The sequence below is a fragment of the Chlorocebus sabaeus genome, chromosome 10 (assembly GCF_047675955.1).
Source record: "Chlorocebus sabaeus isolate Y175 chromosome 10, mChlSab1.0.hap1, whole genome shotgun sequence".
Taxonomy (NCBI): Eukaryota; Metazoa; Chordata; class Mammalia; order Primates; family Cercopithecidae; genus Chlorocebus; species Chlorocebus sabaeus.
This window is the reverse complement of record NC_132913.1, coordinates 12,111,610-12,136,259: the sequence shown is the minus strand read 5'-3', so window position 1 is coordinate 12,136,259 and position 24,650 is coordinate 12,111,610. Positions and strand designations below refer to the sequence as shown.

The 24,650-nt window shown below is 50.9% G+C and overlaps 2 protein-coding genes across 7 annotated transcripts in view; one reads left to right on the top strand and one right to left on the bottom strand.

Moving 5' to 3' along the window:
- Positions 1–476: 476 nt before the first annotated feature.
- On the top strand, positions 477–7,493 carry TMEM37 (transmembrane protein 37). 3 transcript variants are annotated; one of them, XM_007964725.3, is made up of 2 exons: positions 477–566; positions 6,131–7,493. In XM_007964725.3, exon 2 carries the CDS (start codon positions 6,377–6,379, stop codon positions 6,701–6,703), a length of 327 nt encoding a protein of 108 aa, XP_007962916.1. In that variant the 5' UTR covers positions 477–566; positions 6,131–6,376; the 3' UTR covers positions 6,704–7,493. The 3 variants fall into 3 exon arrangements, with proteins under 3 accessions (XP_007962916.1, XP_007962915.1, XP_007962914.1); XM_007964724.3 differs by lacking the exon at positions 477–566 and adding an exon at positions 622–884; XM_007964723.3 differs by lacking the exon at positions 477–566 and adding an exon at positions 1,006–1,280.
- A 1,551-nt stretch (positions 7,494–9,044) lies between these two features.
- The window catches only part of SCTR (secretin receptor), an 80,454-nt gene continuing 64,848 nt past the window's right edge, over positions 9,045–24,650 (bottom strand). For 2 of the 4 annotated variants that reach the window (XM_073019615.1, XM_073019617.1), the window contains 6 exons: positions 21,214–21,274; positions 19,969–20,053; positions 16,797–16,888; positions 14,862–14,988; positions 10,521–10,562; positions 9,285–9,473 (listed from right to left, as the gene is read on the bottom strand). In XM_073019615.1, coding sequence (XP_072875716.1) covers positions 9,324–9,473; positions 10,521–10,562; positions 14,862–14,988; positions 16,797–16,888; positions 19,969–20,053; positions 21,214–21,274 — 557 coding nt within the window. In that variant the 3' untranslated portion in view covers positions 9,285–9,323. Of the gene's footprint in view, positions 9,474–10,520; positions 10,563–12,491; positions 13,389–14,861; positions 14,989–16,796; positions 16,889–19,968; positions 20,054–21,213; positions 21,275–24,650 lie in introns of those variants that run through there. The other 2 variants (XM_007964722.3, XM_073019616.1) reach the window with 2 other exon arrangements.

The window sequence follows — 24,650 nt, the reverse complement described above, 5'->3', positions numbered from 1 at the left end:
TGAGGCAGGAGAATCGCTTGAACGGGTTTGGGGTTTGAACCCGGGAGGCGAAGGTTGCAGTGAGCCGAGATCGCGTCATTGCACTCCAGCCTGGGCGACAAGAGCAAGACAACTTTATATATATAAACAAAACACAAAAAAAAAATCCCTCAGTTCCTATCGAAGTGGAGAAAAAATAACCACATCTGTTTGGCTTATTTGCACTTTTAATAGTCCCTGAAGAGTTCAGGAGGAAAGCAGGGTTTTACATCCCCTTTAAGGGACGCAAGTAGGATTGCCCAAAAGGTTCCACTCTGTTTACACTTAGCGAGGGCCCGGCAAGAGCCCCACCTTTCACATTCATTATTTCCCTTACTAACCGAGGCTCCGAGACGCTAAACAAGTAGCCCAAGGTCACCCCGCAGGGTGAGGGCAGTAGAGCCCCGGCGCGTGCCTCCTCCCTTCGGACCCTGCCGCGTTCCCAGAGGCTCGACTCATCAAGCTGGAACAGGAACCGAACCCTCGGGCCCTCTGTCGCCTTCCCGGTCCTCGAGGAATCTGCGCCCCAGGCGAAGCGGTCCTCGGAGGTTGGGGAGCGTCGGAGTGACTTCTCGATCCTTTACTCGGGGACCCGAGGGATCCCTCCCCCCGAGTGCGGGTCCTCCCCGCGGCTCCCCAGGGGCTCCTCCGGCCGCCCTCGCTGACTCAGCGTAATCTGAGCCGCGGAGCCCGCCCGGGGTTAATTGCCGAGCTTTGAACGCCCCCTCCCGCCCCGCCCGCCTCCAGCAGCCGCCCCGCCCCCGCGGAGAGGTCCCAGGCAGGCGCCAGCGGCCACACAGAGCAGCCGGAGGGAGCGAGGCTGCAGCGCGGCCGCCGGGCGCAGCATGACTGCCATAGGCGTGCAGGTAGCCGGCGCCCGGCGAGGCGCTGACCCGGGGTGCGGCCCCGCCGTGGGAGGTGGGAGGTGGGGGGATGGGGGGAGGGGCGTACCCACCGCGAACTCCAGCGTCGGCCCGGGGGTGTGAGCGCCCCCAGTGCCCGCCCCCTGTTGCAAACCTGGGTCCGGAGGAGGCTGGGCGGGGAGCAACCTCGAGGAGCCTGCCTCGCATAGCTGCTCCCGGGGCGCGGACTCTGGCTGCCTCTGTTCGCGGCCTTGCAAGCACCCGAGGCTCCCAAACTTCATTGAGAAATATTTCTTCTCTTTGGGGTCACCTGTGACTGGCTGGTCGGTTTACCGTAAGGATTCCCCTTTGTGAGAAATGAGGCGCATCTGGGGTGGAGGAACAGAATCGACTTGCAAAGTGAGGCTTATGTAACAGGATGCGTCTCTCGGGAAGCCAGACTTTCCTGGGGGTGGCGGTTAGGAAGACCGTCTCCCTCCCCAAAGCTGCGTTTGGGGTCCTGGGCTGGCGATGGACTCGCTGAGGCGCCAGTCCTCTGGGAAAGGCTCTGGGGAGGGAAGAAGCCCGTGTCTCCGAAGGCTTGGCTTCTCCTTAGCGGAGTGCAAGATGTTTATGTTGGCTAAGAACCTATACATTCCTACCCGCTCCCTCGGGTCTGCTGCTCCCCGAAGGGAAGTCAGTGGGTGGCGGTACCGCTCCCCAGCGGGCGAGCTTCCTTTCCGCGCAGCTCGCCCGCTGCAGAGTCTAGACGCTAGACTGTCCCCGGGATTACAGAGGCCCGTTGACTTCGTGTAGAAACGCTCAGCCACAACACTGACCTAGTAGATACTGTTCCGCCCAGTTTATAGATGAGGTAACCGAGACTCGGAAGTAACGTGCCCTCAGTGGCTGGCCAAGGAACAGAATCAAGATTCAAACCCAGGGCTCTCTGGCTCCAAATCCTACTGGCTCCTCCTGCCTTTACCTAACGGGAGAAACCGTATCCACAGGCCACCCCCAAAACCTCTTCTTTAGCCGGGACCTAGGCACCTGGGCGAAGCTGGGCACGGGGCGCAGGGAATTCCTCCCCTTTTTTCCGGAGCATGTCTGGAATCCTGGCCAGGCAGCGTGCTGGGACAGACCAGGTGCGGCCCCTCCCCTCCAGGAGCTTACAGCCCATGTCGGGAGAGAGACTTGGAAACAGGGCATGGAGGGAGCGACTGCTCAATTAAGAGAGGAGGAAGCCTGGTAGCAAGGTGAGAGCTCAGCTGGGGAGGCCACAGGCTCCAGGTGAAGGGTGGGTGCTCCGGCCACTTCTGGGGTAATAACTCTTCGTCCCTGCAACCATGACTTGCCAGGGGACAAACACAGGTAGGAAGCAAGTTCTGGGTCATGCAGGCAGGGGTGGGCCCGGCTGGGGCTGAGAGGAGCAGAGGCAGGCCCGCTCATCAGAGGCTGTGAACTTCCAGGATGTTGATGATGGTGATGGCCTCACCTGGGCGGCGGGGGGAAAGTGGGTGATGAGGGGGAGCAAATGGGGGAGACATGTTGGGGATGTGGCGAATGAGTTGGGAGGAGCTTAGGTTGTCTACCTGGGGGTGCTTTGGTTAAGGGGAACACATGAGGCCCTGAGTTATAGGAGGAAGACCATGACACTGGACTCAGTACCCCAGTAGTGTCAGGTGACCCTATTCTATAGGTCACAAGAAATCATTCAGGGTTACAGATGAAAAAGGAAAATGCTTACATTTTTAGCAGAGAAGTTAAGGCTCAGAGAGATTTAAGTGATTGCCTAAAGGTACCCTGCAGGGGTCCTTTAGGTCAGGGGCAGGACTTGACCTCCCCATCCCTTCTTTTCCACTGAATACCTGTCCAGCTGCCCTCCAGGAGCCGTTTCAGGCCCTGCATCACTGAAAGCTGGCGGAGGTGCCGGGTGGTTAGGAATGAATACTTCAATATGTGTTATTGTTACTAATATTAATAGCTACCATGAGTTGGGAGCAGTCCGTGTACCATGCATCTTTATATACAGGATCTCATTTGGTTCTTGAGAGTTTCAGTGGTGGCCGGAGAATTTAAATGAAGCTCTACTTTGGGGCAGGAGGGGGAGGAATGAGATGAGGTCAGCTGTCTTCACTTTCTGATTCTGACGTGACATCTAAGGGCCTGGAGATTAAAGTCCAGTCTGCCTAGGACAGGTGGGGCTGGGGAACGGACTGGGGACGTGCCTGTTTTCCAGCCAGCATGCTGTCTAGGGTTAAAAGGTTTCTGGGTCCTTTGACTCGTTCTCTGCACGTGATGCTCCTCCTTTTTAGGACCACTTATCATTCTGTAGGGACCTTGTAACCTTGTCAGGTGCCTTCATGGTTACTATGACTTTCCTGCAAGTGTCATTAACTTCATTTTCTAGATGAGAAAACAAGGGCTCAGTAAGTGAAGAAACTGCCCAAGGACAAACACCTCTAATGGTTTGTGGAGTAGACATAGGTTTTCAAAATTTCCTTTGGTTTCTTTCTTACCGGTAGATTTGTTTTGTGTGTGTAATAAAATGCAATACAGACCCCTGGACCCCCAGTGTCCCGAGCAGGTACAGGGCTCAGTTGAAGTGAGGAAGGGGATGCAGCACCAGCCTGCTCAGCTTCCCTGCTCAGCTTCCCTGCCCACCTGGCTTCAGCACTGGAAGCCCCACCAGGCGAAAGGGGACACAGTTTGAGAAACACAGCCCATACGCATAGCTCTGTGTTTTTGACTGCACCCAGGCTGCCTTCGTCTCAGCACCTGGTCCTAGCTCTGGCATGGCCCTTGAGGCATCCCTCTGCACGCACCTTTTCCTCACCAAGCCGGGCATGGGGCGCAGGGAATTCCTCCCCTTTGTTCTGGGGCAGTCTGGAATCCCCGCCAGGCAGCGTGCTCCGACAGACCAAGTGCAGTCCCTCCCCTCCAGGAGCTTACAGCCCATGTGGGGAGGGCTGTAAGGGCTCAGTACTGAGCCCCTAGCACAAAGGCCCTGTCCTTAGAAGGCCCTAGTCAGTATTTATTCACTGAATGGATTCCACCTCCTGTATATCATACAATTGTCTGGGCAGCCGTAACAAGCTTCATCGCGATTTAGGTGAGTGATCTTGGGCAAGTCACCTTCCCTCTGCATAGTTTCCTCCTCCGTACACCCACCATGGAGCCTCCTACTTTATCAACCTCATAGGTTTGAGAATAAAATAGGATCCCACTTAAGGCAGAGGTGCTGAAAGCAAACTGCATCCTTATTCCTGTACCCCTGAGGTTGAAATTAGTGGTAGCTCCTGTGTCTGGGGCATGTGAGCAGATACCCTTGCCAGGCTCTTTGACCAGGAGTCTCCCAGAAGCAGGGCTTTATTTTATGTCTCACACAGACAGGAGTGGCCCAGACCTGCCTCAGGAAGCCTCCATTTGCCCTTGGCATAGGACACACCCTGTGTTCCTCATTGCTCCATTCTCCTGGGTCCTAGCAGTGACCGTCATGCGTGCCTGTTTTGCCTACCTCCCAAATCGAGGTGTAACTGGCAGCTTCTTCTTTTTTTTTTTTTTTTTTTGAGACGGAGTCTCGCTCTGTCACCCAGGCTGGAGTGTAGTGGCGCGATCTCAGCTCACTGCAAGCTCCGCCTCCCGGGTTCATGCCATTCTCCTGCCTCAGCCTCCCGAGTTGCTGGGACTACAGGCGCCCGCCACCACGCCCAGCTAAATTTTTGTATTTTTAGTAGAGACAAGGTTTCACCATGTTAGCCAGGATGGTCTCCATCTCCTGACCTCGTGATCCGCCCGCCTCGGCCTCCCAAAGTGCTGGGATTACAGGCGTGAGCCACCGCGCCTGGCCAACCTGGCAGCTTCTAAACACACTTCAAAGCAGGTCATTTAATGCATGACTGTGCAGGAGACTCGGTTTAAAGGGAGCTACAGACGGAAGTGACAGTGGTTGCAAATGACCTTTGACTTATCTCACAGCTCTCCCTTGAGCACCCACTGAATGCCCAGGTATTGGGGACACAGCAGTGCATAAACACAGAATGTGGTGTTGTGCTGGTCGGGGGCTGCCTTCCCAGAGCACACAGTGTTGGAATGAGACAGAAATAATATGTAACTACAAACTGTCCTCAGAATGGTGAAGAATTTGAACAGGTGCCTGACACAGAAATACCAGGAGGGGCCTGACTCTGGGTTGAGGGGGCAGGAAAGCGCTCCCGGTGGAGTAGACTTTAAGCTGAGACATGCAGAATGGAGAAGAGGTGTTGTCCTGGCGGGGTGGCAGGAGCCGCAGAAGAGCCTCTACAGGCTGAAGAGCCAGTCATCTGAGGAAAGAAAGTTCTAGACATGGGGAGAGGGGAGTGTGCTGGGAGTTGAGGTTGGGTGGGGAGGCGGAGCGGATTGTGAGGGGTTTGCGGGCAGTGTAAAGCGTTCCTGAAGTCTTTCATTTGCTTTCTGGGTCAGGGCTTGGGTGCAGTGCCTGGGTGGTAACCTTGAACTGTGAGATGAGACACCTCGCTGGACACCTAGCCTGGCTTGCCAGGAGACCGGGGTGGGGGCACCTCCTTCCAGGGCTGAACCAGAAGCGGAGGAGAGCTGCAATGGCCTTCCCATGCCCAGACGCCGCAGGAGCAGACAATGGGGTTGGCAAGCTCTGGATAGGGCCGCACAAGGCTGAGGGCAAGGTGCAAGCATCACTTTCAGTACCAAGAAAAACAAGGCGATAGCCTAGAGTCCAGGGCTGCACGTGGACAGCTCAGAATGATCAGGTGGGTGGAGGTTAGGACAAAATCGTGTGTCCTGGGCAGATGGAGGGAAACAGAACCGTGTATTGATGTGCTAATGTCTCAGTGCTTGGCACAACCCTGGCAGCTCTGCCAGGCCGTATTCTTGTTTTTTGTACAAAGAAACTGAGGCAGGCTGCATGCTCAAGGTCATGGGAGGCAGGCACGACAGGTTTTCTGAACTCAGAACTGACTCAGATTTGTCAGTCGGTTTGGACTTCTCACCCACTCTGAAGATCACGAAAGAAAGCAAGCTCAGGGAACTCTTAGTGCCTGGTGAATACTGGATGGCAAATGCTCACAGGTCTAGAAGGGTGGGAGGGTTCCCCAAAAATGGTGGGTCTGGTCTGTTCCGGGCTTCACAGGAGACCGGAGCAGAGAGTAGGACTGTGTGGAGCGGGAAGGAGGGCTCAGGGGTGTTCCCTGCAGAGGTTCCTGGGGGCATGGCAGGGCTGTGGCTGACAGGGTGCTTCCTATGGTGTTTTCCAGGCCCGGAGGCCTTTGGGCCAAAGGCAGCCCCGCCGGTCCTTCTTTGAATCCTTCATCCGGACCCTCATCATCACGTGTGTGGCCCTGACTGTGGTCCTGTCCTCAGTCTCCATTTGTGACGGGCACTGGCTCCTGGCTGAGGACCGCCTCTTCGGGCTCTGGCACTTCTGCATCACCACCAACCTGAGTGCACCGATCTGCTTCAGAGACCTGGGCCAGGCCCACGTGCCCGGGTTGGCCGTGGGCATGGGCCTGGTACGCAGCGTGGGTGCCTTGGCCGTGGTGGCCGCCATTTTTGGCCTGGAGCTCCTTATGGTGTCCCAGGTGTGCGAGGACAAACACTCACGGCGCAAGTGGGTCCTGGGTTCCATCCTCCTCCTGGTCTCTTTCGTCCTCTCCTCCGGGGGGCTCCTGGGTTTTGTGATCCTCCTCAGGAACCAAGTCACACTCATCGGCTTCACCCTGATGTTTTGGTGTGAATTCACTGCCTCCTTCCTCTTCTTCCTGAACGCCATCAGCGGCCTTCACATCAACAGCATCACCCATCCCTGGGAACATCCATGGAAATTTTAGCCCCCTCCAGGGACATCAGATTCTACAAGAAAGTGTGGTCAAGATGGGACTTTTCCAACATGTGGCCTCTGGTGGGGCTGAGGTGGGACAAGGACCTTGAAATGGCTGCCTCTTTGCCAGTGACTTGTGGGTGGCCAGCCAGAAATGGCCGGGGGACCTCTGCAGCTGATGTGCAGGGCCAGAGGCCAGGAGGGTGCCTCAGGGCCACCAGCTGCACAGACCTAGCCAGATGCTGATTTTAGAAAAAGAAAAAAACATTTAAAAACTCCTTCTTAAATTTTATTCCCTGGACTGGAACAGAGTTGGAAGCAGCGGCGTAACTGGTGCCTGAGCTAGCTGCACAGCCAAGGACAGTTCATGCCTGTTTCATTGACACGTGCTGGGATAGGGGCTACAGAATCCCTGGGGCTCCCAGGGTCATTAAGAATGGACCGTTCTTCCAGCGAAGGGTCCAATCAGTGCCTAGGACTTTCTTCCACCAGCTCAAAGGGCCTTTGTATGTGTGTCCCTGGCTTTAGCTTTGGTCATGCCAAAGAGGCAGAGTTCAGGATTCCCTCAAAATGCCCTGCACACTGTAGGTTTTCAAACCACTTGACTCGGTTTGCCTCCCTGCCCTTTGTTTGAACCTTACAAACCCTGGATAACCCCAGCTTCTAGCAGCTGGCTGTCCCCTCTGGGAGCTCTGCCTATCAGAACCCTACCTTAAGGTGGGTTTCTTTCTGAGAAGAGTTCTTGAGCAAGCCCTCCCAGGAGGACCCACCTGACTGCTAATACACAGCGCTCCTCAAGGCCCGTGTGTGCACGTGTCTGTCTTCCTGTGAGGGTCAGACAGCCTTAGGGCACCATTTTAAATCCCAGAACACATTTCACAGAGCAGGTATCTAGATCTGCTGGACTCCACAGGAGGTGAGGGGGAGCAGTGAGAGCCTGGGTAATGATTAACACCCATGCTGGGGATGCATGGAGGTGAAGGGGGCCAGGAACCAGTGGAGATTTCCATCCTTGCCAGCACATCTTTACTTCTGTTCATGAAAGTGCTCCCTTTCTAGTCCTTTTTCTGCCCGGAAGTAGGTGAGGTTATTGAAGTAGGTGAGGTTATTGCCCTCAGCCCATTTCTTTCTACACAGACTCCTTCCCCCTCCCTCACCTGGTGAATTCTGGCTCCCAGCAATTGCATGGGTTTTTGGTCTCTGTCCCGCTCTTGTCACTGCTCCAGGTTCCTTTCCTGGTCTGGGCTGAGCACCTGTACCTACCTCTATAGTGATGTTTTAAAATTCTTATCCCAGGATGCATGGAGTCATGAGGCAGTCTGCTTTGTAGGATGTAAGACCATGGACTTTAAGGTTGAACTACCAAGATGCCCAGAGTCCACGGAGATCATCCCAGAAAGGTTTCCATGAATTGATTGGTTTTATGGAGTACGGAGCTCACCAACCACACAGGTAGCATCTTAGCCTGGGAAATGGGAACCTGGAGCAATCCACAAGTAACCCCCTTGTCTCTTCACGGGGAGGGGATCTATGGCAGTGGGGAGTCAGGGCCCAGAGAGGGATGCACTTGTCCAGGGTCACCCAAAGCCAGGAGTAGAGCTGACCCACCCACCAGCAGGATGCCTTTTCCTTGACACTGAGGGGAGTTTCTACTTCTCTCCAGAACGCTAACCCCTGAGCACTAGTAGGTTTGGTTTTGTAGAAGCATTCAAAAATTGAGTCCTTTTTCATCCTCACGAGGGCAGGGAGCGCAGATATTCAAAGGAACCGAAAGCGAGAGTGGAGGGTGAGACTGAAGTCCCCAGGAGCTTAGAGGGGCAGCAGGGAGAGCACAGACACAGCCTTGGAGCATGGGCATTTGAAGTCAAAGGCCCTGGACTGAACTTCCGCCACCTCTTTGCTTAGTAGCTTGGGCAAGTCATAGGGCTTTAGTGGACCTGTCTTCTATGAAATGCGATCATGCCCCATTTCCTGCTGTGTCTGCCTCAGGCTGAGGACATCTGTGTGAAAGAGCAGGAAAAACAGGGGTGTGCCCCTCACACTGTGTTGGGGATAGTAAAAGGGACTGGGGGCCCTGGGGCTTCCGTGGCCTCCATGGTGACTTTATCCTATTATTTTAGCTATTGTCCTGAAGGTTTGGGTGAGAGCTGCTAACCAGGTGAGTTACAGTAGGAGACAGACAGAATCTGCCGAGGGCAAACATTTCATGTTGGCTGGGCCTTCTAATCTTGTTCCTGAGTAACTGAGCTGGGGGACCAGCGAGGAGCCCTCCTCCTGCAGGAAGGGGTTGGGAGCAGGCCAGAGCATACACCCTCACCTTGTGTCAAGGCAAAAGGATGGACAAATACAGATCAAATCTCATCCCAGGCACCCTTTATTTCCTTGTCCCTTTCTGGGACCCCTGAACTTCTCTTCCCAGAAGAGCAAACAAACCAAATCCCAGGCCCTTGTCCTGCCCCACAGTGCCCCACATCCCTTCAGAAGAGTCCAAGGCCTGGGAAGGGGCTTCTACAGCTGAAGCAGGGTATATTACAGGGTGTCTGCTGGGAAGACGCGCTGTCCCGCAGCAGTGCCCAGCCGTCTCAGGACCTGTCTTGGTCTCTGTCCGTGGGTGGCCCTGCTCCAGCCTCTCAGATGATGCTGGTCCTGCAGGTGCCCTGGCTCTGCTCCAAGTGGCTGGCCTTGCTGCTGTTGCTGAAGGAGGAGCTGAGGGCCACGGGGTGCAGTGGGAGCTCACGGAGGTGCCACTGCTGCCACTTCTTCTGAACCTCCAGCTGCACCTGCCCGGGAGACCAGCCATCAGCCCAGGAGGAGAGGACAGTTCTGTGCCTGGAGCCCTGCTCACACCACCGGGGACTCCACGCAGTGGCAGGACAGCCGCTCCTGCCCAGCTGTCCTGTCCCCTAGCCTGCAGGTCACACAGATTGACTGTTTCCAGCCCCAATGTCCAGTAGTTACTGAGGGTCACCTCTCTCCTGGGCACATGCACCTACAATCTCATTACATCGTGTCCTGAAGAAAGGACTTGTGCACCTTGGAACAAGTGGATACTTATTCCCATGAAGCCACCCAAGCTCAGAACTTATCTGGGACCCAGGGAGTTACTCTAAATTTCCTTCACAAGTGCCAGCTGCAGCAGCTGAACGTTTGAAGCTAGGCTTGATGTTTGATTTTTGGGAAACATGAAAGGTCATTCCCATTCAAGTGCAACAAACCAGATAGGTGGTCAGTAGTCACAGAAAGGCTTAGCTCATGTTGACTACATAGCTCTGTATGCCCAGAGCCTGGCGTCCTGACCCAAATCCTCTGTGTGAGGCTCGAGTCCTCAAAGTGAGTATGCAGTCTCCCAAGGAGTCAGTGCTCATCTGGAGGTCCCTAAGGATTGAGCTGCATTTTACATATGGGCAGACTGAGGCCCAGAGCAGGGCGGTGACTGAGATTGCCCATTGAGCAAGCAGCAGGGCAGTCAGGAACCTGGGTTCTGCCGAACTTTCCTACTGCATTTGCTGAACAGATCAACATCGGCACCAGGAGTGCTTGTTAAAAAACATTTTCTCAGACTCCAGCCCAGACCTACAGAATTTATTTCTGTGGAATGAGAAATGAGGAACAGGGTCCAGTCATGGTTTTAACAAGCCCTCCAGGTGATTCTGTTGCTCCCATTAAGACTTACAAAAGAACTGGCCAAGCCCCCTGCCACCATACCCAGGACTCCCTCTGACTCTTTCCATCCCGCTTCCTACCACCCCTCCCAGGTAGCTCCTTCTGACCCGGAATCCAATGGCTAGGAGCTCTCCTGGGTACCTGGGTGACCCGAGACTACTCACCTCCCCGTTGAGGAAGCAGTAGAGGACGGCCACCACCAGTCCCTGCCAGACGAACAGAGGCAGCGGGGTTAACTCAGGTGCTCAGCATGTGACCTGAACCAGCTGACCAGCTGCACCCTCCCCAGGTCTCTTAATCACCAGCTACAGGCTCATTTCCCCACCTCTCTTGCCTCACTGGGAATTAGGCTACCTCTTGTGGGCTGCCCACGGTGCCCCTGGCTGTGCTGGCTCATCCAGCGTAAACTGTGAACTCCTTGCAGCCAAGGGTAGGCTCTCTTTCGAACACATGTGGTGTCAGGGACAGGTCAATAGGGGCTGCTAACCCAGTCAGCCGGGCTCAGGAAACTCACCTGGGAGCCACAGGGATGGGTGGCACCTGAAGTGTGCCCACTCTGCCGGGAGGGGTGTAGGCGGCCCAGGGTCTCACCCTGGGCCGTGCATGGTCTTGTTTCAAGATAAGCTGGACATCTGAATATGTTTAAATGTAGAAAGCTAATTCAAACTGAAAAACAAATGTGTAGGCAGAACACACTATGTACAGGTCCCAGCCAGCCAGCGGTGAGCAGGGTTGGACCTCCCTGCTTAATGGACAGGTGGCTGCACCTCCATGCTCAGAGTTTTATGTTCCCTGGTGTGGTGAGGTCTGTGCCTGTAAGACCCTCCCTCCCTGGTATATGGAGCTCACGATTTCCTGATGGTGCCCCCAGGATCCTGGTGTGGAGCTCTGTCAGGGGAGGGACTCCAAGCAGGCTGGGGTGCCTGCTTGGAGCCTAAGAGGCCTACAGGTGAGCAGGAAGCGGTGTCTCTGTGGTGTATTCGCCCTGCTCCTCTCCTTTCTCAGGGACCCACCTCAGGCCACCCTTCTCTCCCTTACGGGCCTGCCCTCCCCACACAGAGGCCTGACCTCAGATGGCCCAACTCCTCCCTAGTCCCACCCAGGCCTGCCTGTAGCTACTTACAAGATTGGAAAGGACCTCACAGGGTGCTGAATCAGCTCATCGATGGTGAGCTTAATATGTACAACTTCTCGGGGATATTGGCATTTTAAAAAGAGAGGCGAAGCTGGAAGGGTTTGCTTTAGAATTTCAGGTATCAATGACTGCCACATAGACTGGGGACTATTTGAGGGGCAGAAACACTCAGGGCATTGGTTTCCAAGTTTTGCTGCACATTAGAATCACCTGGGACCGTTTGTCCATGTTGCACTCCCCAGATCCCAGTAGCTGGGGGCATCAGCAGCTTTTAAAGATCCCCAGACAGTTCCAACAAACAGGCATCATGGTCTGGGAACTACTGTCAGAGAGGGAGTAAAAAGCATTTCAAGGCAGGCTGTGAAATAAAACAGACCTGGATCGGAGCACAGCTAGGCCTGAGTCATTGTAGGTCCCAGATGCTTCATTTAATCTCGCCAAAGCCCTTGGAGGCAGGTGGGAGGATCTTCACCTTACACGTGAGGGAACTGAGGCACGGAGGGATTTAGGCATGCCTGGAGCTCTGTGTGCTTGGACCAGAGCCACGAGCAGGCCGAGGGTGCTGCCCATTGCATGGGCTAAGGTTGCCTGGCCTCCGCTGCCCTGGGGTCCAAGGACACATTTTCACTGTTCAGAGGAAGGAGTTAGCTGTGCTCCAGGGTATATAGGGCAGACCGCACACAAGCCAGCAAGTTTACTAATTTCCACCATGATTCTGCAATCATTAAGAATGAAGACTTTGAAGAATTTTAATGACATGAAGAAATGTTTGTGATGGGCATGATAGAGAATTAAACAAAACAAGCAAGATACAAAACCATACACATCATGATCCCAGTTATGTGTGTGTGTGTCTTTGTGAACAGAAAAGAGACGGAAGTAAACACACCAACATTTTAACAGAGGTATTTCTGGGTTATGAGATTCTAGATTTTTTTCTTATTATTTTTCTTTTTTTAAAACATTTTCCTTATTTCCCAAATTATTCACAATAAGCAAACATTATTTGTACAATCAGAAAGAGTAAATACTTTTTTTTTTTTTGGAGATGGAGTCTCACTCTGTCACCCAGGCTGGAGTGCCGTGGCACGATCTCAGCTCACTGCAACCTCCACCTCCCAGGTTCAAGCAATTCTCCTGCTTCAGCCTCCCGAGTAGCTGGGACTACAGGCACTGCCATGCCTGGCTAAATTTTTGTATTTTAGTATAAACAGGGTTTCACCATCTTGACTAGGCTGGTCTCAAACTCCTGGGCTCAGACAATTCGCCCGCCTCAGCCTCCCAAAGTGCTAGGATTACAGGCATGAGCCACCGTGCCCGGCCGTAAATATACTTTTAAAGAGTATGTGACAGTGATGGTGTTATTACAGCTGTATGTGTTCTTCTTAAGCCCCGCCTTTTAGAAATGCATACTAAAATATTCGCAGATGAAATAACATGATGTTTTGAATTTACTTAAAAAGATGGGGGTAGTAGGTAGGGACAGAGATGAAACAAGACAGGCCATGAGTGGATACTGCTGAGGCTGGGGATAGGTAATGGGGTTCATTGTCCTACTGTCTTCACTTTCGTATATGAAAGACATTTTGTGTGTATATATAAGAATATATTTACACACACATATATGTTTATAAAACTTTTCCTTCAACAACAATCCTATGAGAACATCAGAAAAGTGCTTTTGGTTTTCTCTTGACAAGACATTTTCCCAGAGAGGTAGTCCACAGTCCCAACCATTAGCCCCAACTCTGAGGGACAGGAAGTCTCCATCCACGGCCAGGCAGACCCAGGTGCAAGCTCTCGGCATGGTCCGTTTTCTGAGCCAGGTCAAGTCCTTCCACCCGACTGGTCCTCAGATCCTCTACCTGCTAGATAGGCCATCATCTGCCCAGCCTCCCTGGACATTACAAGAGCAGTGGTGGGGAAAGCTAGCTCCCTAGCCCCCAGGCCAAGAGGAAAAGAATCCTGAATTAAGCCAGAGGCTGAGTTCTCTGGAGGTCTGGGGCACTGACAGGGGCCACTGGGCAGAGAGCCAGCTTAGCGGAGGGTGTGGTCTGAAGGTGTGGGTAGGGCAAGACCTGACTCCACTCGGTGGGTCCCCAGTGATGCATCCTCCCTAGAACCTTTAAGTAACAGGAAGACCCTAACCTGAACAGAGCTGTGGGGATGAGGGGAGGGTTTGAGCCCCTACTCACAGGCCGAGGCCACCCCATTGAAGGCTTGGCTGGACAGTCTCGCCCTACTGTGGAAATGTTATTAAGGACCAAGTTATTTAAAAACACCAACTGGGAGAATTTTGTCTCAGGCCCTAGAGCCTATAATCACTGGCTTCTCCTGGCCATTAGTTTGATTTTTTCTTATGGATATGAGAAATCCTGAGACAATTGTTTCGTCTTTGCTTTGGCTACTGGGAAGCTCCCTACCACACTTACGACCCATCTCTCCCTCTTGCATAGAACTTTATCATATTTGTTTCTGTGTAACAACCCAGGCAGTTGTATATTCTTTTTCTCACTGATCCTTCATCTGCTTAATTTTTGTCCTTTGTATGTTTTTCCCAAAAGCGACAGTGCATTATTTTTGGAAGGAAATAGCTATGAGTAAATAAATAAATGGCATTGTGAAGTTTGGGATTCATGTTCAGGCTCCCTCTGTCCAAACACGTATACTGTTGTTGTTGTTTTTTAACTTCACAACATCTTGTTGAATTAGTAGGTAAGTGATTTTCCACCTCACTTTATTTTTTAAAGTCAGTTTTTAGTTTTAATAATTTGCATATGCACGTGGTTTCAAAGAATCAAAGGATTCCTGTTACAGAACCAGCAGCCACCTGACACCCTGCCCTCACTTCCTGTTCCTCAGGTGCGACTACTCCTTGGAACTCTCTTAACTGCTCCTAGAAGTTATGCTGATGTCGCTACTTGAGGAGTTTTCAGTCTAAGGCATTTTCTATGGACTTCCCAGTGTGAAGATGACGACAGTGTTCTCTTCCAGACACCCGCCCCACACTCTTGCAAGGCTCATCTTCCTGCCTTAGTGTTTGATGACTCAGCCATCCGCGGTTACGTTATTTTGACCATGCATATGCTATTGAGAGTTGTACAATATAGTGTACTGGGGCTACTTTTCCTTTTTATTTTCCCTGAAGTCAGTTTCTCTGTCTCTCTTAGTTTTATCTCCCATTTCCATTTGACTGGTGGAGACCAGGGGTCCCTCTCAGGGACCTGTAGCACTGTCAGGTCCGACCCCTTCTTCCCCTGGGTCTCCGCCAGATAAGGCATCTGGCTTGCTGTCTCTACGCCCTCCACTTCTCCCTAAGCACAGACAGAACTCCTCTTTTCGGCAGGCAGCCCCAGTCCCGGAAACTTACCTGGAATGAGCCAAGGGCCAGTTCAAAAAACAGCTGGATCTCCATGGCGTCCTCTGGGGAGAAGGCGAAGACGATGTAGTGGATGCCAAAGAGGGGGATCAGCAGGAGAGTGGACCTGGCCAGGCGCCTGGGGACACACAGAGACTGCAGCCTCCACTCTGCCTCCCGGTGCCCTTCTCCTGCGGGCACACAGCTGTGCCACTCCCCAGCTCGGGACGGACTGCTGAGGCTGGCTAGCAGTGCCCCACACTTTTTTGTTTTCATTTTTTATTTAGAACATTTCTAACTCCCACGTATCTATCACTCAGATACAACAATTTTTGACTCATGGAAAAGCCCCAAACTTTCTGATCATGCAACTCCATCCGTAAAAAGAAAAAAAAATCAGTACCTACACCATTAACTTTATAAATTACGTGCCTATATCACTGCTACTCTATGTCTAACATCATATAAGCAAAGCCAGCTTCTCATTTGCTAGATAATAAATATCTATAAGGATAAATTCTTGTATTTGCTTCCCAGGTTAGAGTTGCCAAACTTAGCAAATAAAAATACAGAATCCTCAGTTAAACTTGCATTTCAGATAAACAGTGGACACCGTGTGGGGGTATAAATACTGAAAAACGATTTGTTGTTTATCCATAATTCAAATGTAACTGGGCATCCTGTATTTTACCTGGCAACTTCATCCCAGGCCCCCAGGAATCTGACACCAGGTAATCCAAGCCACTGCCAGATTCTCAAACACAAAACACCATAGAGAAGGTCTCTGGGGGACACTAATTTGTCCTGTTTTTGTTTTGTTTTTTTCTTCTTTTTGAGACAAGAGTCTTGCTGTGTTGCGCAGGCTGGAGTGCAGTGGCGCAATCTCGGCTCACTGCAACTTCTGCCTCCCGGATTCAAGCGATTCTCCTATCTCAGCCTCCTGAGTAGCTGAGATTACAGGCACCCTCCACCATGCCCGTCTAATTTTTCCATTTTTAGTACAGACGAGGTTTCACCATCTTGACCAGGCTGGTCTCAAACTCCTGACCTCAGGTAATCTGCCCACCTTGGCCTCCCAAAGTGCTGAGATTACAGGTGTGAGCCACTGCGCCTGGCCACTAATTTGTCTTTAATATAATTTATGGGCTGAATTATGTCCACACCCACTGCCAAATTTTTACACTGAAGCCTTAGCCCCCAGTACCTCAGAATGTGACTGCATTTGGAGAAAGGTCTTAAAAGAGGAGGCTAAGTTAAAACGAGGGTGGAGTGGGGCCTAATCAATCAACTGGTGTCCTTAGAAGAGGAAATATGGACACACAAAGGGACATCAGGAATGCCCACACACAGAGCAAAGGCCCTGTGAGGACACAGCCAGAAAGGCCAAAGAGAGAGGCTTCAAAAGAAACCAAACCTGTCGCCACCTTGATCTTGGACTTTCAGCCTCCAGAACTCTGAGAAAATACGTGTCTGCTGTTTAAGCCACCTAGTCTGCGATATTTTGTTACAGAAGCCCTAGAAAACAAACATATTTCTCTCTAACATTTGAAAGGTCTTAAGTATTTTTGGATCACACACTTCCCTAAAATCTGATGAAACTGAAGGTCATCCTCCTTTGAAAAATACACATACTGTTCCTACACACATTTGTGTGAATTTCAGTCTTTAATGCACATGTGGAGACTCCCTAGCCTTGCCCCAAGGATAAGATCTCTCTGCCTTCGGGCTTCCTGCCTGAGATTTCTTAGTGTTTCCACCCCCATACAGTGTCTGAAGCTCTACAGTCAGACCATTCCCCCCAACCGCCCCCATGTACCTGGTAAACTTCTTAGGACTAGGTCTGCAACTTTTCCTCCATCTCCAATAGCTAGCACCAGTTGAGTAAACAGTAGGTGCTCAGTAAATGCTTGCTGACTGACCATGCCTCAGTCTTCGCCCTTCACTTACTTATAATGGCTGACTTCATTTCCTCTTGTTTCTTGGGTTCTAAGTTTTCTCATCAGGATTCTTAGAATGTTTATAAAAAGGATGAAATTAATCTGCAAAACACAAGGCAGAGGTGGAGCTGAAGGTATCTTGCTTTTCCAGCCACCTCTCCTGGCCCTGTCCCCTGGACCTGAGGGCAGAGAAGACATTGCAGACATCACAGCCAGGATGGCTCACCACTGCTGCCTGCCCTTCCCATCCCCTCCCCACCCCCAGTCCTGGTGAAACACTGTCTAGAGTCCATGGCTGGAGGCAGCACTCCCTCCTACCCTGGGCTGCAGGAGCTCTAAGGTCTGCTCAGTTGCAGGGCAGATCACTCACCCTCACAGAGCATTGGATGCCCCTGGGGACACTGTTAAAATGCAGGTCTGGGGTGGACCTGAGATTCTGCATACTAACAAGCTCCCAGGTAATACAATGCCAAAGCTGACTGACTTTATAGCAGTGTTTCTCAAAGTTTAGGGTACCCATTGCTGGGCTCTAACCCCATAGGCTATGGTTCAGTAAGTCTGGCGTGGGGTCCAAGAATTATTGTTTTTAATAAGCTCCCAGGTGATGCTGAAGCTGCTGGTGTGAGGACCAGTTTGCAGCTCAGTTGCCAGCTTCAAGAAGCCACCTTTGATTACTTCCCTTTCCTGATTCACTATATTTAGGGATAACATTACTGTTTAAGAGCACTTAAAATATCTTTTTTTTTTTCCTTACCAACTATGATTGGGAGATAAAAATATCTTAAAAGCTCAAATGCATGTGTCTGTCAAACATGTATGTGCCTACTTATCTGCCAATTCAACTGCCAGTTCCTGAAGGTCAGGAACACAGTCTTTTTATTCATTTTGGTGTCCCCTCCCCCAACCCCAGTGCCCAGTGCCAACAACATTAGGAAATTGCCCACGTGGTAGCATCTCTCCCTCCCTCACCCACCTGCTCGATTTTATAGAAACAGGGATCAGTGGAATCACCCAGCCTTACACCCGCATTGTTCACACAAGCAGCCTGGGGCCTGGGAACACTTGCCAAAAGACACAGGATTAGTGGCCGTCTAGGACTCCTGGCCCAGTACTGCTTTTCGGGGAACCCTACTTCTCTGCAACTTGTTGTAAGCTGGCTATGCATGCTGTCAGCTCACTGAGGCTATTTAGTTTAATTTTGTTTGCCTTAGAGTTGTATTTAATTTAATAGGGAGCACTAGAAGGCAAAAAAGAAAGAAAGGAAGAAAGGAAGAAAGAGAAGGGAGGGAGGGAGGGAGGAAGGAAGGAAGGAAGGAAGGAAGGAAGGAAGGAAGGAAGGAAGGAAGGAAAGAAAGAAAGAAAAGAGAAAAGAAAAGAAATCTTTAAGGTCCCAAGAATGAGTCTATTTTCAAATAGTGGAATTCCAGGCCCCATCCTAGGTTGATAGGGAGATATTCTGCATCAAGAGTGCTCATCCAACATCCTCAATTGCTGAATAAACTACAGTCCTCTGAAACCAACCCCGGACACTGGAGCTGGCTGTCCTTCATCCAGGGTTGTCCTGGGCTGGGCTGTCCAAGTCCCAGAATAACAGCAGGGCTGGCTTAACTAAATGAGGAAACAGCCTCCGGCATGAATATTATGAAGCCATGGCAAATCAGTTTCTCAAGGAATTCCACATGAAACAGGAAAGCTCACATCTATTGCTAAGTGAAAAACAAACAAACAAACAAAAACCTAATTAAGGCTTTTGAAAAAGAAAAGTATGTCTGCTCAAAGAAAAAGATAGGAAGGAAAACACATGGTCATAACACATATGTAGCTGGGAGAATGATGAATGATTTTTTTTTTTTTCATTTTTAAAAAATACATTTTGTGCTAGGCACAGTGGTTCATGCCTGCAATCTCAGCACTTTGGGAGGCTAAGGCAGGCAGATCACTGGAGTCCAGGAGTTCAAGACCAGCCTAGGCAACACAGTGAAAGCTCATCTCTACAAAAAATTAGTTGGGTGTGGTGGTGGGAGCCTGTAGTCCCAGGTACTCTGGAGGCTGATGTGGGAGGGTCACCTGAGCCAAGGAGGTGGAGGTTGCAGCGAGTCATGATTGCGCCACTGCACTCTAGCCGGGTAACAGAGACCTTGTCTCAAAAAGTAAAACAAAAACAAACATTTTGTATTTTGCATTTTTTGCTCAGATTATATAATTATAAAAGAAGGTTGTCATGGAATGGCCCCCTCCTCTCAACCAATCCCAAGATGCTACCCAGGCAGCTACTGGAAGAGAAGGGGCCCTGTCCTGTGCCCTCTCCCCCTACCCCACGCCAGCGAGCCTGCGCAGGGCATTTGCTTTCAACTGGTTCTGCAGCCTTGGGCATCCCTGAGCTGTCCGTGTGGTCGTTATTTCCAGCCGAGGGACTGCTTCCATCCACGAGATGATTCCCATGTGTCCCCATGTAGCTTCCCTCATCCGTCCCCCTGTGCTGAACCATACCCATGGGCTGGGCTACAGGACTCGACCCTGGTACACAGCAGAATCGCCTGGGGACCAGTACCCAGGTCTCTTGCCAGACAAAGAAATGGAATCACTAGCTATCAGTATTTTTAAAAAACTCCCAGGTGATTCGAAAGGGCCACCAGGATTGACACCCGCAAACTCCTGTCCAAGATGGTCACCCAGCATCTCTTCCCTGGGGCCGCCCCTCCAGGCCTGAACCCACTCGCAGCATTGCAAAGTCCCAAGACCATGGCCCCACTGAGCTTCCCCAATCTGCGCTCCCACCCTCTTCAGATCTCAGTTTAGTGACTCATCCCAGGTTAACAAGCAAATCCCTAGAAAAATGCTCAAGGCCCACAGGTCTGAACCAGTGAAGGTGGAATTTCAGGCCAATGAGAGCCAGCCCGTTTAGAACAAGGAGCTCTGCTCACCACACTTGAGCTGCTGCTCGCGGGAAAGAACCAGGTTCGCAGGCTCTTGCCTCCAGCCTACCCCTCATCCCACTCCCCGACATTCTGTAGGGGGCAGAGCTTCCACACCCCACGCTGCTTACCAACATCACACACACTGTGGTTTATCCCTCCTGGCACCTGCAGGGAGCCCTGTCCCTCCGCCCTCTGCCCCTGAGGGCTGGTCACCATTTCCGTCTCTCCCACTGATCCCCAGTTTGGGAGAGGAGGGCCACTCACCAGGATGGAGAGGATCACAGGCCCACGAATGATCCACCAGATGGATGCGTTGGCATTGATGTCCCAGCACCTAAGGGAGGGACAGCTGGGCATGGTTACGAGTGGGAGCTGGGCTGACTAGCAAGGACATGTTCCCTGAGGTGGCCCTTGGTATGAAGGACCCATGTTTGTGGCACTGAGCCCCTGCAGTGGTGTGCCCAGTACCATTAGAACCCCGCCCCTCCTGCCACCCAGGAGCACTACAGGGGCTGAGGGAATGACCACCCGTCTCCCTGGAGAACCTGAGAGCCGGGAGACTCCCAGATCCAAAAGTTAGCTCACTGTCAGAATTGCCCAGCGAGCACGGTGGCAAACTCAGCTACTGACAGAGGCCAGGAAGATGACATCAGTAAGGGAAGTGATGGATGGCTGACATGCGACCTCAGGATGCGGGGACATCAGGCCTGGAGAGTACTTAGCAAACTGGGGAGTATGTGCCCTGTCCAAGACGGCCCAGCTCATTTTTCCACGAGGAAAAATGGAACATGTTAAAGGACCTCTCCATTTTTTTTCTAGACAAACTTAAAATCTAGACCTTTAAAAAAAGTGAGTTCACCCAATACAAAAATTACTTTGAAGCAATGATTTCGGGCTGAATTTGGACTATAGACACTTGGATGTCTCATTTGACCTCATCCACTTATTGGCCTGGTTGTGTCATTATGCTCCTGAGAAATCAACTCCCATGCTGCCCCGCTGCCTCGCCGCTGCCCTGCTGCCTCTCCTCTTCCCCAGCTTCTTTCAAGCTTGCTTCCCATGTACCTACTCCCAGGTGCATCCCCTGGGCTCACTGCCACCCTCACTGCCTGACTTCTTTAGAGCCTGGCTCTGCAGGGCTCCTAAACACCCAGGGGTAGAGAGGCATCCAGGAGGGAGATCCCAGGAGGAAGAAAAAGCTGGGCTGGCCCTTCCTTGAGCTTCCTCCGCGGAGCAACACCTGCCTGGAGCCCCATAGCTCTTGTCTGGCATCTGACCCACACACAGAGCGGATGGGCAGCAAGAAGACAGGACGGCCAGGATGGTGCAGGCATGGCCAAGGCTGCTCAGCCCACCTGGGAAGCAGTGGGCATTAGTCCAGGGAACTCATCTGTGGCTTCTATTTTGAGAAAAAGGCCTTTTCTAGATCGCTCCAAAGAAGTAACTACGCTGTTTGAAAAGCTGGACGATGTCGGAGACATTCTTGTTATCCTCCTTCCATTAGCTTACCCAACGTCTTCCAGAAAGTGTCTGGCAATAGCCCACAAAGCAACAAAAATGGCTGGAGAACCTGAGGATTAAAAATAAAGGGAGGGGCAGAGGAGACAGGACTCAAGTTTCAACACACATATGAGAACAGGACAATCGGTTACCCCACCCCAGCTACTGAGCAGGTGCCAAGATTTGGTTTCCACAGAAACCCCTCTGCCATCTTGTGCCATCTTGTATAAATGTGGTGCTGTGTGCCTCAAGGGTGCCGGGCATGCCCTGGGGACTATGGCAGAATCAAAAGGATCCCAAAGGTCACTTGGTGTTAGGGGTCTCCTGGTAACCCAGGCCGGACTCCAGAGGACCACTGCAAAGTATAGAGGGGCTAGGACTCCTGGGCAGGTTCGTGGACCCATGGAGGCAGCTGGTGGATCCCCCTTCTCATACTGTGATCTGCCTGGCCATGTGCAGCGGGGAGGAGGAAGCAGAGAAGGGGTGGACACAGCTCATGAAAGAAATGTTGATTTTATTCAAATATTGGCTTGTAAAAAGCTTGTCCATTTAACGGCTAAGGTAAGCCATCACTGTCATGTTTAAACAAAAATATATTTTGGACTAGAGATGAGATCAAGTCCACAAGAATTTAGAAGAGAAAATACAACAACATTTCCTGATTTCTAGTTAAACATGGCAAACTGAACTTATACATTTATCCCTACTTGCCCTGAAACCCCTCTAAAATGATAATAAAGAAATAGAAACCGTAAAAGCCTATAAGGACAAAGACTGAGAAGGAAGGGCAGAGTAGAGGAGAGACGGCAACAGGCTTAGGCACACAGAAGGTTGGCAGAGGGGTGGCAGCTGATGTCCCGAGCAGAGGAAGCTGAAACAGAAGTGTTGTCTGGGGCAATGCTGCTGGGGAAATACCCAAGGATGCTCTAGGGCCAGGGCACTCGGTACCCAGGAGGCAGGTGGCAGGGTGGGGCTGGGGCAATAGGATGGTTTGAAGTCTGGATAAGAAACAGATAAGCACCCAAGGCGACCAGCACTACCCTCACGAGACCGAATAGTTAACTTCCGATAGAGTTTATTCTCTGCAAAAACTGAGCCAAGGAGAACAGGGCTGCAGCCCAGCAGAGGGCTGGAGCGGGTGCTCAGCCGAGCAGGAATGGAGTGATGGTCTACACCAGCACTCAAGGTGGCGCTTGAGCACCTGCCATGTGGCTGGTCCCTACTGAGTTGTGCACTAAGTGCAAGATAGATACCAGATTTTGAAGACTTAGTACAAATAAAATAATGTAAAATATGGCCAGACGCAGTGGTTCATGCCTGTAATCTCAGCACTTTGGGAGGCCGAGGAGGGGCAGATCACCTGAGGTCAGGAGTTCGAGAGCAGCCTGGCCAACAGGGTGAAACCCCGTCTCTATTAAAATAAAAGACAAAAATTAGCCAGGCGTGGTGGCTCATGCCTGTAATCCCAGCTACTCGGGAGGCTGAGGTGGGAGAATCGCTTGAATCCAGGAGGCGGAGACTGCAGTGAGTCGAGATTGCATCACTGCACTCCAGCCTGGGTGACGAAAGAGAAACTCCATCTCAATTAAAAAAAAAAAAAAAAAAAAAAAGAATGTAAAATATGTCATTACCAATTTTTATATTGATTATACATTGACATGATACTATTTTGGTTGTGTTGGGTTAAGCAGAATAGACTATTGAAACAAATACCGCCTGTTTCATTTTACTGTGTTGATTGTGGCTACCAGAAAATTTTAAGCTAGATGGACGGCTCAGATTCTTTTTTTTTTTTAAAGCAGAAATACTTAAATCAGATTCTATTTCTAATGGACATGCTCAAGATGAATGGTAAAAGCCCCAGGCCTGGGGCCGCTCAGTTTTCAGGCCTCTACTGAACAGGCTTCTACCCCTACCCCAACCCTCTACCCTCTGCCTGCCTCCCTGCCACTGCAGGCTGGAGATGAAAGGATTCTCTAGAAGAACTGAACAGCCCCAGACAAAAGGCCTATAGATAGCCATGGGGGGACCCTCCAACACTTCCAGCCCAGTGTCCCTTGAGAGACAAGCCCCACACCCCCGACAGCCATTAGCCAGCTCTGAAGTGATTCATCCTTAAACAGGAACAGACAGCCAAGGTCACCAACATCTTATGACATAAAAGACAAAGACCAAAACAATCAGAGAAAAGGAACTCAGAGGAAACAGACCATACAGGAAGCAGAAGGAACTTGAACAAAACAATTCTAAGGAACTCCGTAGGAGAGATAAAAGGTCGCATCTACAAGACACAAACAGGATGCTGTCAACAGGGAGTGCTCGGAAAACAAGAAAGGGGGCTTAGGAATGGAACATATGATAACCACAACTCAACATGCAATAGATGGGTTGGAAGATAAAGACTAGGAATCTCTCAGCAGAATAAACAACAGCGGAATGAAAAGCAGGAAAAAGAAATTCGAACATTAGAGGTTATTCCAGGATGTACAACATTAGACTAAAGGGAGTTTCAGAAAACAGAGGATAAAAAACAGAAGGAAAGAAACAATTAAATAGATAATGTAAGAACATTTTCAAGAAATGAAAGACACGAATTTTCATATGAAAGGGACACCATATGCCAGGAAAAGAGATGAAAAAAGACTTGCATCACAGCACATCCCTGTGATATTTCAGAACACCGAGAGAAGATCCTGCAGTTTATGTAGAAAGGAGTAAAAAGTTCAGGAAGCAAAATGGCATGGCACTCCCAATAATGCTGATGCCAAAACAAAAGACCCTCAAAATTCTGGGGAAAATGATTTTTCAACTTTTTTTTTTTTTTTTTTTGAGATGAAGTCTCACTCTGTTGCCCAGGCTGGATTGCAGTGGTCTCAGCTCTCTGCAACCTCCACCACCAGGGTTCAAGCTATTCTCCTGTCTCAGCCTCTTGAATAGCTGAGATTACAGGCATCCACCATCACGCCTGTCTAATTTTTGTATTTTTAGTAGAGACAGGGTTTCACCAGGTTGGCCATGCTGGTCTCGAACTTCTGACCTCAAGTGATCTGCCCACCTCGGCTTCCCAAATTGCTGGGATTACATGTGTGAGCCACCGTGCCTGGCCTTCAACTTGTTTTATGTCCAGCAAAATGATGAATTAGGTGTGAAGGTTGAACAAAGATATCTTCAGACGTGCAATTTAAAAAAGATTCCTTCCAGGTGCTCTTGGTTAGACAGATACGGGAGGATGTGCTCCAACACAACTAGAGAGTAAACCAAAGACAGGGGGACGAGAAAGAAAGGAAACAGGATTTGTGGAAGAAGGCGAAAGCTAAGGGAGCTGAGTGAATCTGGAGAACAGCCAGCCCAAGTCAAGCAAGAAGGCAGAAAGCTCTAGAAAAAACACTGGCAAGTATATCAGGTTGAATAGTGTCTCCCCAAAATTCAGGTCAAGCCAGCACCTC

Coding starts and splice junctions, on each gene's coding strand:
- TMEM37 (XM_007964723.3), top strand. CDS start 1,239: ATGAGGCGCATCTGGGGTGGAGGAACAGAATCGACTTGCAAA. Junction 1,281..6,130: donor GAACAGAATCGACTTGCAAA/GTGAGGCTTATG, acceptor GGTGTTTTCCAG/GCCCGGAGGCCTTTGGGCCA.